Source organism: Zonotrichia leucophrys, chromosome 9 (genome assembly GCF_028769735.1).
Source record: "Zonotrichia leucophrys gambelii isolate GWCS_2022_RI chromosome 9, RI_Zleu_2.0, whole genome shotgun sequence".
In the NCBI taxonomy this organism is placed as follows: Eukaryota; Metazoa; Chordata; class Aves; order Passeriformes; family Passerellidae; genus Zonotrichia; species Zonotrichia leucophrys.
Window position 1 is genome coordinate 6,224,718 of NC_088179.1, and position 12,733 is coordinate 6,237,450.

The 12,733-nt window shown below is 46.3% G+C and overlaps 2 protein-coding genes across 6 annotated transcripts in view; one reads left to right on the forward strand and one right to left on the reverse strand.

Moving 5' to 3' along the window:
- The window catches only part of PCCB (propionyl-CoA carboxylase subunit beta), a 31,107-nt gene extending 25,714 nt beyond the window's left edge, over window positions 1–5,393 (forward strand). For all 3 annotated transcript variants that reach the window (XM_064721172.1, XM_064721173.1, XM_064721170.1), the window contains exons 11-15: window positions 810–917; window positions 2,919–3,019; window positions 4,166–4,264; window positions 4,376–4,469; window positions 5,122–5,393. In XM_064721172.1, the coding sequence (XP_064577242.1) occupies window positions 810–917; window positions 2,919–3,019; window positions 4,166–4,264; window positions 4,376–4,469; window positions 5,122–5,243 (524 nt within the window). In that variant the 3' untranslated portion in view covers window positions 5,244–5,393. The remainder of the gene's footprint in view (window positions 1–809; window positions 918–2,918; window positions 3,020–4,165; window positions 4,265–4,375; window positions 4,470–5,121) is intronic.
- A 2,318-nt stretch (window positions 5,394–7,711) lies between these two features.
- Window positions 7,712–12,733, reverse strand: part of STAG1 (STAG1 cohesin complex component) — a 151,510-nt gene continuing 146,488 nt past the window's right edge. For all 3 annotated transcript variants that reach the window (XM_064721164.1, XM_064721165.1, XM_064721166.1), the window contains exons 31-34: window positions 12,274–12,384; window positions 11,382–11,496; window positions 10,028–10,108; window positions 7,712–9,945 (exon numbers count right to left, since the gene is read on the reverse strand). In XM_064721164.1, coding sequence (XP_064577234.1) covers window positions 9,922–9,945; window positions 10,028–10,108; window positions 11,382–11,496; window positions 12,274–12,384 — 331 coding nt within the window. In that variant the 3' untranslated portion in view covers window positions 7,712–9,921. The remainder of the gene's footprint in view (window positions 9,946–10,027; window positions 10,109–11,381; window positions 11,497–12,273; window positions 12,385–12,733) is intronic.

Below are 12,733 nucleotides of genomic sequence, written 5' to 3' on the forward strand. Positions count from 1 at the left end.
GCATCTGAAGGTACCACGTGCAGCTCTAGCTAATATCACCCTTCATAACTCTCAGGGATTTTGCTTTCTCTCCTTACTCAGTAATTTCTGAAGTGACCTTCCCTAGTCAGAACATTCTGGTTTTCTCATTTTTTAAAATTCTTTTATCTATTTGTTTGGAAAAATCAGATGACCCAGAATGGTATTTCATTCATTTCATCTCTACAAGATATGACCATCAAGAAACTAGACAGAAGGTTTTAAAATAAATTTAACCTTCATTTAGCATTTTAAATTTTAACAGCTCATTTTAACATTTCATATAGAGGCTTTGATACAAAATGTGTTTTGTTTTAATATAGTTGTAAATAATATAATTCTAAATGGCACTGAAACAGAAGCACTTCACAGTGTGTCTACCAGAAATGCTGATTTTTCTCAAAAATTATTGGACTGTTTAATGTTTGTGGTTTTTTAATGGAGAACTCTGTTACCTTTCAGTATGACTGATCTGAAAAATACTAATGAAGAGAGAGTTACAGAAAAGTGTTTTAAATTACATGTATGATATTAAACTGTTATGTTTTGGGATAGAAAGTCTTTGCACACAGGATCAGAAAAATGAAATGAGCCTTTGAGTGTAGCTTATTCTGTGATCTTAGTTCTAAACCAGGAAAGCTTCATGGCAGATTATCTCCACATTATCTACAGATAAGCTTTTCCTTTGTTTTAAGAAGACAATACAGCTAAAATAGTGTGATTTTGAGTTACCTTGAATTACTGCAGATCCCTGGAGTTGCTAACCCCTTTTTGTGTGCTCTTAACCCCAGGGTGCTTAGACATAAACTCTTCTGTGAAAGGAGCCCGCTTTGTTCGGTTCTGTGATGCCTTCAACATCCCCCTGATCACGTTTGTGGATGTTCCTGGGTTTCTGCCAGGTATGCCTTACCCTTAGAGTTCATGTGGTGCATGGTGGTGTTGGTGCTAAAAATCCATGTTCAGAACTCAGAGAAGACTTTTGCTACGGTAGACTTAAACCAGGTTTTAAATTCCCACTTTTTGGGAGAGAAATTCTGTATTCTCACTACAGTAGTCATCACAAAGGATAGTGAAATGTGCAAGAAATTGCAGGAAGATGAAATAGTGCCTAAATAACCAGTGTGTCAGGAGTCACAAGGCTTTGCTGGAGTTACCTAAGGAGAGAGACACATCACACCAGGTGATACTGCAGTCCCCAGCAGCCTGCCAGACACACTGGGATGGCCAGTTTGCCAGGGCCGGGCTTGGGGACACCATGCACTGGAAAGCTCTGTCCTGCTGCCAAAAGCTGTGACTGGGACCTGTGCAAGGGGAAAACCTGCATTCCCTGGAGATGCTGCCCTTGTTCTGAGTGCTGTGAGGTTACACTGATGGCTGTATTATACCAAGGGAAATGCTGAGCTGTGTTTTTAGGTGCTGTTTGCCCTCTGCAGCTCTTGCTGGGCAGGGTGGCAGCAGCAGACCCTGCACAGGCTGTGCTGGGCCAGGGGAGGCAGTCCAGGGCTGTGTCCCTGTTTGTGGGACAGGATGGGGGGAGAGTTCACTGCTGGCTCTGGGAAGGGAGCAGGGGCAGCCAGGGCCACTGGAGGATGTTCCACCCCCATCTGCTGCACCTGCTGCCCAGAGGGGCTGTGACAGCCCTGTCACTCACACCTAGGGCTCTGGGTAGACACAAAGGAGAAAATCCCAACCAAATAGTTTCAAGAGATAAAAACCACTAAAGTTTACTGGAAAACTATAGAAAATTAAGGAACATTAGCAAAACAGTAAATGCAGCATAAGATCACTTATCAAAACATAGACTTAGACCACTGAACATAGAAAACCTTTAAACCCATTCAATGTCACGTTCTGTAAGAAGAGAAGAAGAAGGAGGAAGGGAAAACATCAGAAAGACAGAAAAGATACAGAAAAACAGCTTCCAGCTCCTAGGTTCCAGTGATGTAAAACTCCAAGATAAAGGCTCTTTGATGCTCCAAGACACTTCTCAGTGGAAAATGCCTGTGTTTAGAGGTACATCAGTGGGGAAAGGGCTGTGATGAGCCTGCTTTCAGCACAGGCTCTCTGAGCAGGTACTATTAAAATGACCCATTACAAAACAGGTTGAGAGAGGACTATAAATGTTATACAATCAAGTCTAATGTTAATACTGTTGTATAAACCATGATTTACCTTGAGGCCTCTGCAGTTCCCAAAGCATCAGAATGTGACTATTCCACATTCCAGTTCCTGTTTTAACACAATGGAGTTGGCACATTTTAACCAGGAGTTCCTCTCCTTCCTTGCCAGTGTAGGCTCAGCCACCTCCCCTGGTATGGACCAGGCAGTGGCTTGGTGTAAGCAGACACTCCAGCAATGCAGATTTGAGCAGTTGCTCAGAATCCAAGAACTGTTTCCATATAGCTAATACAAAGTAGTGACTGCTACTGCACAATAAATATTGATTGATACGGCACAATAAAATGTTGGTTTGAAAGCAGATAAATGGAAGGGGAAAAAAAAAGACAAACCTGAAGAGATGAGACCTGAGGTTTGATTATGATCCAAAAACTGCTGTGTTTTTAGGAATTTGGCAAGATTAGCCCATTAGCATTAGAAATCTCAGATTAACTAACAGATTCTGTTTCCTCCTGCTGGTCACATCTGGAGTCTTGAAAATGCTCTAAATGTATTTTGTTCCTAGGAAGGTCCCATCTAGCTGAGCTTGGCTTCTCTGACCTTCCATACAAACAGCTGCTGCTCTGACTGTTGAGTTGCTCAGTATCTTGCAGAGAACACTGCCTGGCATCATCTTCTGCAGGGTATTAACATGGCTGTGGTGGTGGTCAGGTTTGCTCCTGGTGATGGATGATGGGCTTGTGTGAATTGCCTGGAGTGAAGCAGTTCCCTGTCCTTTGCAGGCACGGCTCAGGAGTACGGGGGGATTATTCGTCATGGTGCCAAGCTGCTCTTTGCCTTTGCAGAGGCAACTGTGCCTAAGATCACTGTCATCACTAGAAAGGTAAGCTGGCAAATTCCATGGAGGTCTTCCAGAGTTCCTTTTGAACTAGTGGCAATTTTAGTTAAACCAAGCTTTGTCCATCTGTCCCAGTGGTGCTTTCTATCATTGTCACATCTCTGTTTGTCCCATTTGGTAACACCTCCTTGTATAACATTATGAGAGGCCACTTCTATTCCCAGACTTAGTTCCTTCCTTCCACTTGTCTCTGTACCCATCTGGAACTCCCAATTTCTGCTCCCTGCTTTCTCTCTGGAATGCCTTCACTCAAGTACTTGTCCTGTGTCACCCAGCCTGTCTCACTAAGGACATGCCATCTGTTTGCAGCAATTCTGCTTTCTTGCCTCTTGAGCCTCCCTCTGCAAACCCAGCACTGGCTACATCTGTCTTCTGCTGTCTGCAGGTTGAACACTCACGTGGCTTCTTTTCCTCCCCAGACTTCTGCCATGCTCTACCTCATCTTCCTTTCTCCATAAGGTACCTGACACCCTACTGCCATCAGCTCTGGGGCTGGCACCTTACAACCTCAGCCTTCTCCTTGCTGCTCTGCCCCTCCTGCTTGTTTTTCTGATACTCTCTTGGCTTATCACAGTAAAAATCTAAAAGAACTTTCTGTTCTTTGCCTTCTCTGATTTTTCCAAGTATTTCCATGCAGTACTTGTCCATCCTGCAGCCCTGCTGCACTGTTCAGTACTGCCCTGACAGGGACTGCACTGCAGTTTGCTCTGCAGTCCTGCAGTATCTGTTCATCACTGCTGTCTGGAGCATTTCCAGTTCCAGAGTGGAGCACTGCAGAGCCTGAGTGCTGCATTCCCTGGCCAGGAAATTCCAGAAGCACACTGCCTGCTTGGTTTGTGTGCATGTGCAGGGTGCAGGTTGAGGCCTGCTGGTCTGGGTACACACTGACCCCTTTCTGCCTGCCTTGCAGAATGGGCTTTGTCAGCAGCCCCCTTCCTTGCTCTTTTGGGGCTCTGGTTGAAGTGGTGTGTGTTCCTAGGAGATGGCTGCCACAAAGTGGAGATGCTCACGCTCTCCTTCAGAGTAAACCCCCAGCTGCTTGTCTCTGGACTAGGCAAAGCTGCAGGAGCAATGCAGGCTGTTGCTGCTGCAGGGCCACTCCTGGAGTGGCTGCCCTGGTTTGTGTCACAGGCCTATGGAGGTGCCTACGACGTGATGAGCTCCAAGCACTTGCGAGGAGATGTGAACTACGCCTGGCCCACAGCTGAGGTGGCCGTGATGGGAGCCAAGGTGAGCCCAGGCCCTCCTCACTGCGGTGCCAGCACCGTGGCAGGGCAATACTCCCTCACCTGGAGGGCACAGCCTGAGGAACTGTCACTGACAGAGCCCTTCTGTTCCCAGGGTGCTGTCCAGATCATCTTCAGAGGAAAGGAGGCAAATGCAGAGGAGGAGTACGTGGATAAGTTTGCAAACCCTTTCCCTGCTGCTGTAAGAGGTATGGTTGTCTCCCACACTGTGTTTCACTTGGTTTGCCATTGCATGGAGATAAAGTTGTGCTATTGAGTAAACCTTTTGCTAACAATTAAGTTATTTAGGTAAGATAGTTGTATCTGAGTTAGAAAGGTGATGCTTAACCACAATCTGTGCATGTGGACAACATCTGGACACAGGACACACCTTCAGCTGCAAAGACAAGGTGAAAAGCAGGGACTGCTCTGCAAAGTGGATTTTCAATTGTGGAGGTAGTGGAAGGTGTCTCAAAATTCAGCCTTTTCCTTTATAGCACAAGGTGCTTTGACAATCTGTTATACAGCCCTCAATGCAAAGCAGTGGCCTGAAGAAAGATTAGGGCCAGTTATGTTCTCCAGAACTCTCAGCTCTCAAGTTTTTCCACTGTTTCTGCTTCCAGTTGTGGAGCAGTAACTGTGCTCTAAAAGGCAAGTTATATTCAGAATTAAAAAACAGACTCAGGAATGTTTCCTTCTCAGTCTGTTTTAAATGTAGTTAATTTATAACTTGTGAACTTATTTATTCCAGCCATTGTTTTGATTTTGCTAACTTATGGGTTAGCCTAGGCACAGAAGGCTGGGAGGCAAACACTTCATGGTTGGTCAGGTTGAAGGTTTTTTTGTTTTCGTCTTTTGCAGGGTTTGTTGATGACATCATCCAGCCTTCGACCACCCGCACTCGCATCTGCCATGACCTCGATGTCCTGGCCAGTAAATCCCAGTCCAGTCCTTGGAAGAAACACGCCAACATCCCACTGTGAGGGTGAGCAGGGGCTGCCTGTGCTGGGAGACATTCTGAATATGAGTTCTGGTTAACTCTCTGGTTAATGGAGGGCTGCTTGGCAATAGAAATAGTTATTTTAATTTTGATTTTTGCCAATAATCATCAATAAATCATAGCATATATTTAATCTGGGGGTCTGACCAGTTTGCCTCTCTAAACCCTTTCTTGGTGGTTAATACTCAACACACCCTGCCCTGCCTGCTGCAGGTGAGCTGTTACTAATTGCTCAAGGTCAAACATTCCCTCATTCTGTAGGCCCTGGGGGTGGCTCAGTCCTGCCTGAACCACCTCCCACCCCAAGGGAAGTTGGACCCCTGTGGAGTTCAAGGGTATTCCACTGACACAGACTTTGGAGTTTGCCTTCAAGACTGACTGAGAGAGGAAAATCCTGAGCTTGGGTTCCAGTGCCCTGGGGACCAGGCCCTGCTGATCCCAGACTCAGTTGTTCTGTTCCTCTCTTAGTCTGGCCTGTGGCAGCTTTTCCCTGCTGCCTGCAGCAGCTGGGTCTGAGCCCCAGGACAGAGGTGGGTGGCACAGGGGAGGCACAGCCAGTCCACTCTTAAGAACTGCAGACAAAAAAGGGCGGTTTTGGTGGGACATGCATACCCTCCCCCCTCAGCAGAGGCTGGAACAGAGACCTCCAGAGGCCCTTCCAGCCTCCATTCTCTGGGATCATTTGCCAGCCTGGCCAGGAACCACTGCAGGAGGTGTTACTCTGATCAGCTCTGGGCCTGTGCTCACCTGCTCAGTGGAAGCTGCAGCTTCCCTCCAGCCCCAGGGCAGTGAGGAACAGCCACTGTCACATTCAGTGCTGCTGCTGTGGGCACCTGGCTGCCCTGAGTAACTGGATTTGTTGTGTGACAGAGCCTCCCTACCTGCACTGCAGCTGCTGCTGCTCACACCCAGCACGAGCCTGAAGGAGCAGAGCTAGGACAGCCGTGGCCCAGGCAGCTTCTCTTCCCAGCAAGGTGCAGTGAGTGGAGCTGTGGAGCTTGAGCCTCTACCTGGGGGGGAAAGCAACAGCTGAACATCATCTAAAAGCACCATATAAAAGGAGCAGTACAAGTTCCAGCTCCCCAGGTGTTTGGCTGCATGGGAGGGAGGCAGCAGCTTCAGGCTGCAGACACACTGGCTGTCCTGTGTGGCTTCTGTGTGAAAAGGCTCCTGGTGCTGTCCCAGGGAACAGAGCTGGCTGCAACAGGGGAAGGTAAATTCAGATGTTACTGTGGGGGGTGTCATGGCCATGGTGGGAGTTCCTCGTTAACTGTGAGAAAACTGTAAGGGTTTATAATGCCCAAGAAGATTTGTCAAAGGTAAAGCTGGTTTAGAGGCAGAAGCTGTGAGATGAAGGGATACATACAGAGCTTCTTCAGCTTGCCCAGAGTCAGGAAACAATCCATGAGAAACTCACTTGTCATAGAGAGGAAAGTACAGCTTTGTTAGTTGTTTCCTAACCTCAGTATTGCTACAGACTCCAACCTCTTGCCAGCACAAGAATTGGGCTTTTAGATCCTCTCCATTTCCAAACAGGCAGTTGCTCTAGCAGGACATGCTGGAAACAGGCTTGAAAGCTGCTCTGATGAGGCTTCTGAGAATTTCCTTGAAGTCCAGTCACCTAAAAAAACAAGAGGTACAAAATAAAATCCCTTAAATAATGTGTAGCCCTTGAACTTAGCAGCAAGGCAAGTTACTTACTGTGTTCCTCAGTGCAGGAGTTGCCATAACTTACAAGCATGTGGAGACTGAGCTTTCAGACTCTTGTCTTGGGAGTAGTTGAGACTTGGAATCATCCCTGTGCCTCAGCAGCTGCATCTTGTTCCTTTTCATGACTCCAGTGATTTTTCCTTAGGAAGTGGGCCAGGTGATAAAGCAGTCAGTTTTCTTTAGCACTAGAGAGATGAAATCTTTCATGGGTTGGACAAAAATAGCACCTTGCTCCCTGAGACATGGGAGTAACATGGACATTTTGTTTCAGGAATCTGTGAAACTCCCTTTAGCCCAGCTGGTTGTTAGAACTTTGAAGCCTTTGCCATGGCAGTTTCTTCCCACAGACTCCAGGTCACTTCAGATGTTTAGGGCAGAAGAGAGAAGGTCTTCTCAAACCTTGTGGCATTTCAAGAAATTGTAAGTTTTAGCAGTGCAGCTCTTGCATCTGGGGTGGGGCCTTCCCAGATTTACAGCAATCCCACATTCACCACCCCTCTACCCTCCCAACCAAACCACATGATGGTGGAGGGGAGAAGGAAGCCCAGAGAGGGTTTCCATCACTCTGGAGGCTGAGTGGGTGAGGGAGTGGGGTACAGGTCTGGTTGTGAAGCCTGGACTACATGAAAGCTACCTGTCAGTTTTGCCTTTAATAACTCCTTGAATTCCTACTACTACATGGGATGACAAAATGTGATGGTCCAAACAAGCACTTAAAAAAAACTATAGTGAAGAGGGTGCTCATCATACTCATGATTTTGAATAGTTTATTAAATGAAAGGTGAAGCATCAGTTTTAAATTGTACAAAAGGAAAAAAAACCTCATATTGTAAATGTACAATTTACAGAATTACTAGCAAAACCAATCAAGGAGACACTCATAATACAAAAACCTATTGACTGCAAACTGAACTGGAGACCCATTGCAGGTACCATGATAATAAATGTTTGTTATACAGTATTCTACAATGTTAAATTAGGAATCAGTTTTCCACACAGAGGACTGTGAAGCACAAGGTTTGTCTGAGACTCTGACTCAAACTGGGCAGCATCTGTTGTGCCACCATGCTCACAGAGTGACCCTGGGACAGGTCCTGCAGCCATTCCTGCCCCCAGGCCGTGGGGGTGCACAGAGGGAGGTAACAGGGTTTATAAAGTTCCAGCTACTTCTTGGATTAATAGATCCCCAACCCACACTAAGGAATGGCTGAATTACCTGGTCAAACATTTTTGGCAACCGTGTCTGAGAACTGCAGGTGTTGTGAGAGCCAAGCTCAGCTGGGTGAGGTGCTGGGCTGGGTCAGTCTGGGCTCTTTCCCTGCCCGTGCTGGGCACTGAGGGGTTGGGCTGGTGTCCAGAAAGCTTGAAACAGAAAAAGCTCCGGGATTATTCTGCAGTTGCTAAAACCAAAGCACCTCTGAAACTGCTGTGCTCCAAGTGGGTCAGTCTGCTTTGTATCCCAGCTGCTACTGAGTGCAGAAAGATGAAGCTTTTGGGGCCAATTGTTGGAGATCTGGAGCTGTGGAGGGCCAGCACTGCTGGTGCCAGGCCAGGCTGGGTAAGGAGCAGCTACTACATCGAGTCATAAAATCGAAGCATAATGAAATTCCAAATTATTGAAGACATTGAAAAATATCTTAGTACAATGAATTAGCTGAGAATGCTTTGGGGTTTTTTTGGAATTTTTTTTGATGTTTTTAGCTTTTTTGAAAAATCATATTTTTTTCCAAAGAATTACTCTCAATATGCACAGTTAACACTGAAAATGTAGCTGTAGTCCATTGTAAGCTTAAGAACTTCACCATCTAAGCACAAATTTCTATGCAGCACATACAGTACTTCTAACTGGCAAAATTAATTTACAAAAATAGCGGAAAAGGGTATTTACGGCATGGAAAGTAGACTCTGTTTTATGGTACAGTTAAAATTACTTTTAGTATGCTAAAGTGATCCTTTCCCCCACCCTTGAACTATTTTTTTTTAATAGGAAAGTTGCTGTTTATGTACCTTGTGTTGGCAGGCTTGAAGTAGGTAGTAAAAACAGCAAAGTGATTACTTGAGAACCATTTGTGTGTTTTACTGAGAATACTTTATTTGCTGGTATAAGTTGCTAAAAATGCACAGAGCAAGTACCAATAGAAAATTTACTGGTTTTGTGTCCCCATGTGCTATATAAAATGAATGTTACACAGCATCTGTTGGAAAAGTGGCTTCATGGACATCTCTTACTTTATGTCCCATTATAAATAAAAATAAATCTTCTCAAGAGTATAAAATCTGGGTTTATCATATCAGAATCTGAAATTTTTTGGCAGAGATGCACGTCATTAGAATTCTAACCTCTTCTCTGAGAGTGTTCTTCTCCATGCCTATGAGAGGACATAAGCGTACCATAATGTTAATCAAATCCAGTGTGTTCCAAAACACTTTTCTGTAGCCAGAACGACCTGCTTACAGCAGCCTTGCTAGTCAGTGGCTGATAGGCATAGGTTTAATAAAAATGGCTAGCTTTGAAAACATAAAAAGGCAAATGTTAAAACCGTTTTAAATTGTACAGCAGAAAAATAAAGTTAAAAAAGTTCTGTTTTCACTCAATGTTGTTTTCAGAAAACATATGTAGAACAGTGTTTATTTTGACAGCTGTCTTAACAATTTAAAACTTCCTCCTCATCCAGAAAAAAAAAAATCCGTATTAGGACAGTCAAGAACAGGGATACAAATGATTTTTTAGGTCAGCCCTTCTGAGGTGACTGGATTGGCCAACATTCCCGTGTGTCATTAAGAAGCTCCTCTTCTCTCCGTCACTACACCAAGGGGTTGACCTCAATCATTTGGTTAAAAATCAAACCGTATCACATCAAAAATGTGGTTTTCATACAAGCTATCACAGTATATAGGCCTCTAGCTCTAAACAATAGAGTTCCAAGTTTGTAAAAGGTCTTCGCCAGACTTCAGAACATGGGCATGCCAAATCCCTGCAAAGGGGGAAAACACAGCGGTTACTGGGGTGGGACACTCAAAGCAGAGCTCAAAGCAAGCAAAGGAACCAGCCCTTACTGAGTCGTCCTCGATGATCGCCGCCGAGTCGAAGAAGTCCGGCCGCAGCTCCGCGCGCTCGCGCCGGTTCCGCGACGGCGGCTGCAACACACAGGGGTTGGAACAGCACGGGACACACAGAGCCCTGCCTGCCACAGGGCCCTGTCCCTGCCCCACCTTCCCCTGTGCCACGAAACCTCTGGGGCAAACACAGGACAGCGCTCCCTCCACTCTTTGTTATTGAAAGAACGGTAAAAGCTGATGGACTCTAACTATGTGCTCAGGGTTAAGGGCTTGCCCAAGGTTCCTGCTGCCTTAAGGATGTCTCTGTATTGGGACTCTAGGCCAGACTGCACAGAAACTCCCTCTTAACTCTCTATGCTTCAAGTTCATAGTGAAACGAGCTCTGACATGGTCAAAAATGGATTAACCAGCAGAAAGGGTACAGAAGATACTGAACTATTTCTGAGGCTTAAACCCTTTGTGGTGTCCTTCCCCACAAGCACAGGAGTAAGTGTGAGCCTCACTGGTTTCATCAACTCCTTCCTTGCCTGGGATGTTACTTGGTAATTAAATGAGTGCTGGCAATAACCTCACTATGCAGCAGCCTTTCCCAAGACACTGTAGCCCAGTCCTAATATAACCTAGGGCTTGTTGTTTGGATGTGAAAGGAGAAAAAGCCATAAAAATGGTGAAGTGTGTAAAGCAAACTGCTCCTTTATCCCATTTTACAATGGAGGAGTCATTCCAGAGGGGATGCCAGTTAAGGCTGTAAGTGCTGCAAGGAACCTCTCCAAGCAGTCAGAACAGAACTGGAAGGGACTGAGGCTGCCAATGATGATGGGACCTGTTTGGGAGCAATTCCTGTTTAAGGAGCTCCCATCCACACACCAGTGCCTGTGCTCCCTCTGGCTGTGACCTACTGAGACCTCGAGTAAGGATCCTCTGCCCAGCCCACCTCCTCAAAACCAAACTGACCAGGAAAGGGAAAGAGAGAGACCCCTTGGCTGTGCCAGTCTGACACATCATGGATGCAATAAAGAGCTTTGTCAGCACAGCCTGTAACTCAACCTGATCCTTGTGGGCTGACAAGTCTGAGGTGTGTGATGCTGCTGCTGCTGCCAGAAGCTGCCCAAGAACACAGTCTTGGGAAGAAGGAGCACTAAGCAATGCTCCTTGTGTGGCTCTGGAACAAACCCACTGGGCTCAAGCCTGCAGCAGGAGGCTCTGGGAAGTGCTCACATCATTCCCACTCTAATGTTCGGACAACTGGAGGCCAGACTCAAAATTTTGGAAATTTTTGTTTACACTTCTAAAATTCCTTTTAAATTAGCTTTCAACTGTTTTAAACTTGCCATTGAAAAGATTTACTGACCAGATCAATGACCATTGTGTCCTCGAATTCTTCATTCATGTCTTCTAGCTGGCCTCGTGAGGACATCATTACATCTTCAAAGATGGGCTCAGCGTCATCTTCCATTAGACCTCGTCTGATTAAAGAGAGAGTCAGTCATTTCTGGGCTAAAAAACTTCCTAGGCCTGATCTTTGTCATTAAAAAGAATGCTCAAATCTATCATTTAATGCTGATGCTGAGGGTAAAGCCAGCAGGCTCTCTGGAATAGCAAACAGAGGAAAATCACACATGAACTCCCCTCCCCAAACCCTGGCCCAGGCTGAAGCAGCGAGTCCCACTGACAGCACTATGATCAGCAACTGCAGTTGTTACTGGGCAGTAACTGCTCCTGTGTTTGCCTGCCCTTTTACCAAGGAGGAGTGACACTGTTTGCCAGGGTCACTGGTAAAGCCCTGGGACCCCAGCAGGGCCTTCAAGCCCAGTTCCAAAGGCTGTGAGGATTCCAGCCCCTGTGCTGAAGGACTCGGTGGGACCAGCACAGAGCATGTGATGCCCCAGTGTTCACCCATGTGTGTTCCCTCCATTACTGCACAGGGGGACACCTTGGCAAAAAAGGATGGAGAGCACAGCCACAGGAACTGGCTGATGGGCAGAGCTCCCAGGGAATTCCACAGCACACAAACCATGGAACCCTCTGAGGAACGGGGAACTGCACCCTCACTGGGCCTGGTGTCTGGCCACAGGCAGAGAACGGCAGTGCTGGGCTGGATCCATCCCAGCACTACAAACTGTCCCTCTGCTCTCCCACAAGGGTGAAATGGCACAGAAACCACTGGCAAGGAGCAGGAAAGGGAACATTTCACTGTGGAGTCCTGCACATGGTGCTGAGGGCAGCAGCCTGTGAGCACTTACACTGCGTGCCTTACGCCACTTCTGCCTTTCATGTAGTTCATTCCTGTCCTGTCCTTTCGATTGAGATCCTCCAGCTTCTGCTGGCCCAGCCACGAGATCTGCATCTGGGGACTGACACACAGGGAGTAAGTTAGGACCCAGAGCAGTCACAGTTCTGAGCTGCCTGTTCTGGGGCAGTTTCTGTCTCCAAGTTCTGTGTCTGGCCATGCTTCAGATTAGGATAATTAAATCCCATCCATCATTGTACACATCTTCTGGATTCCCTTCCACAGTCTGTCTCCTCTCACTGTATGTGCACAAAAAATCAATTAACTTGCAATAAAAGCAGGTATGGAAACACTGACATTGCTCCTCCATTAGGGGCAGGCACCTGGAGCAGGAGCACCTCTAAAGTTTGTTATTAAATAGTACTTTAGTGTGTCAGATGAGGCAAAATATGAGCAAGAATGGATCCAAATTA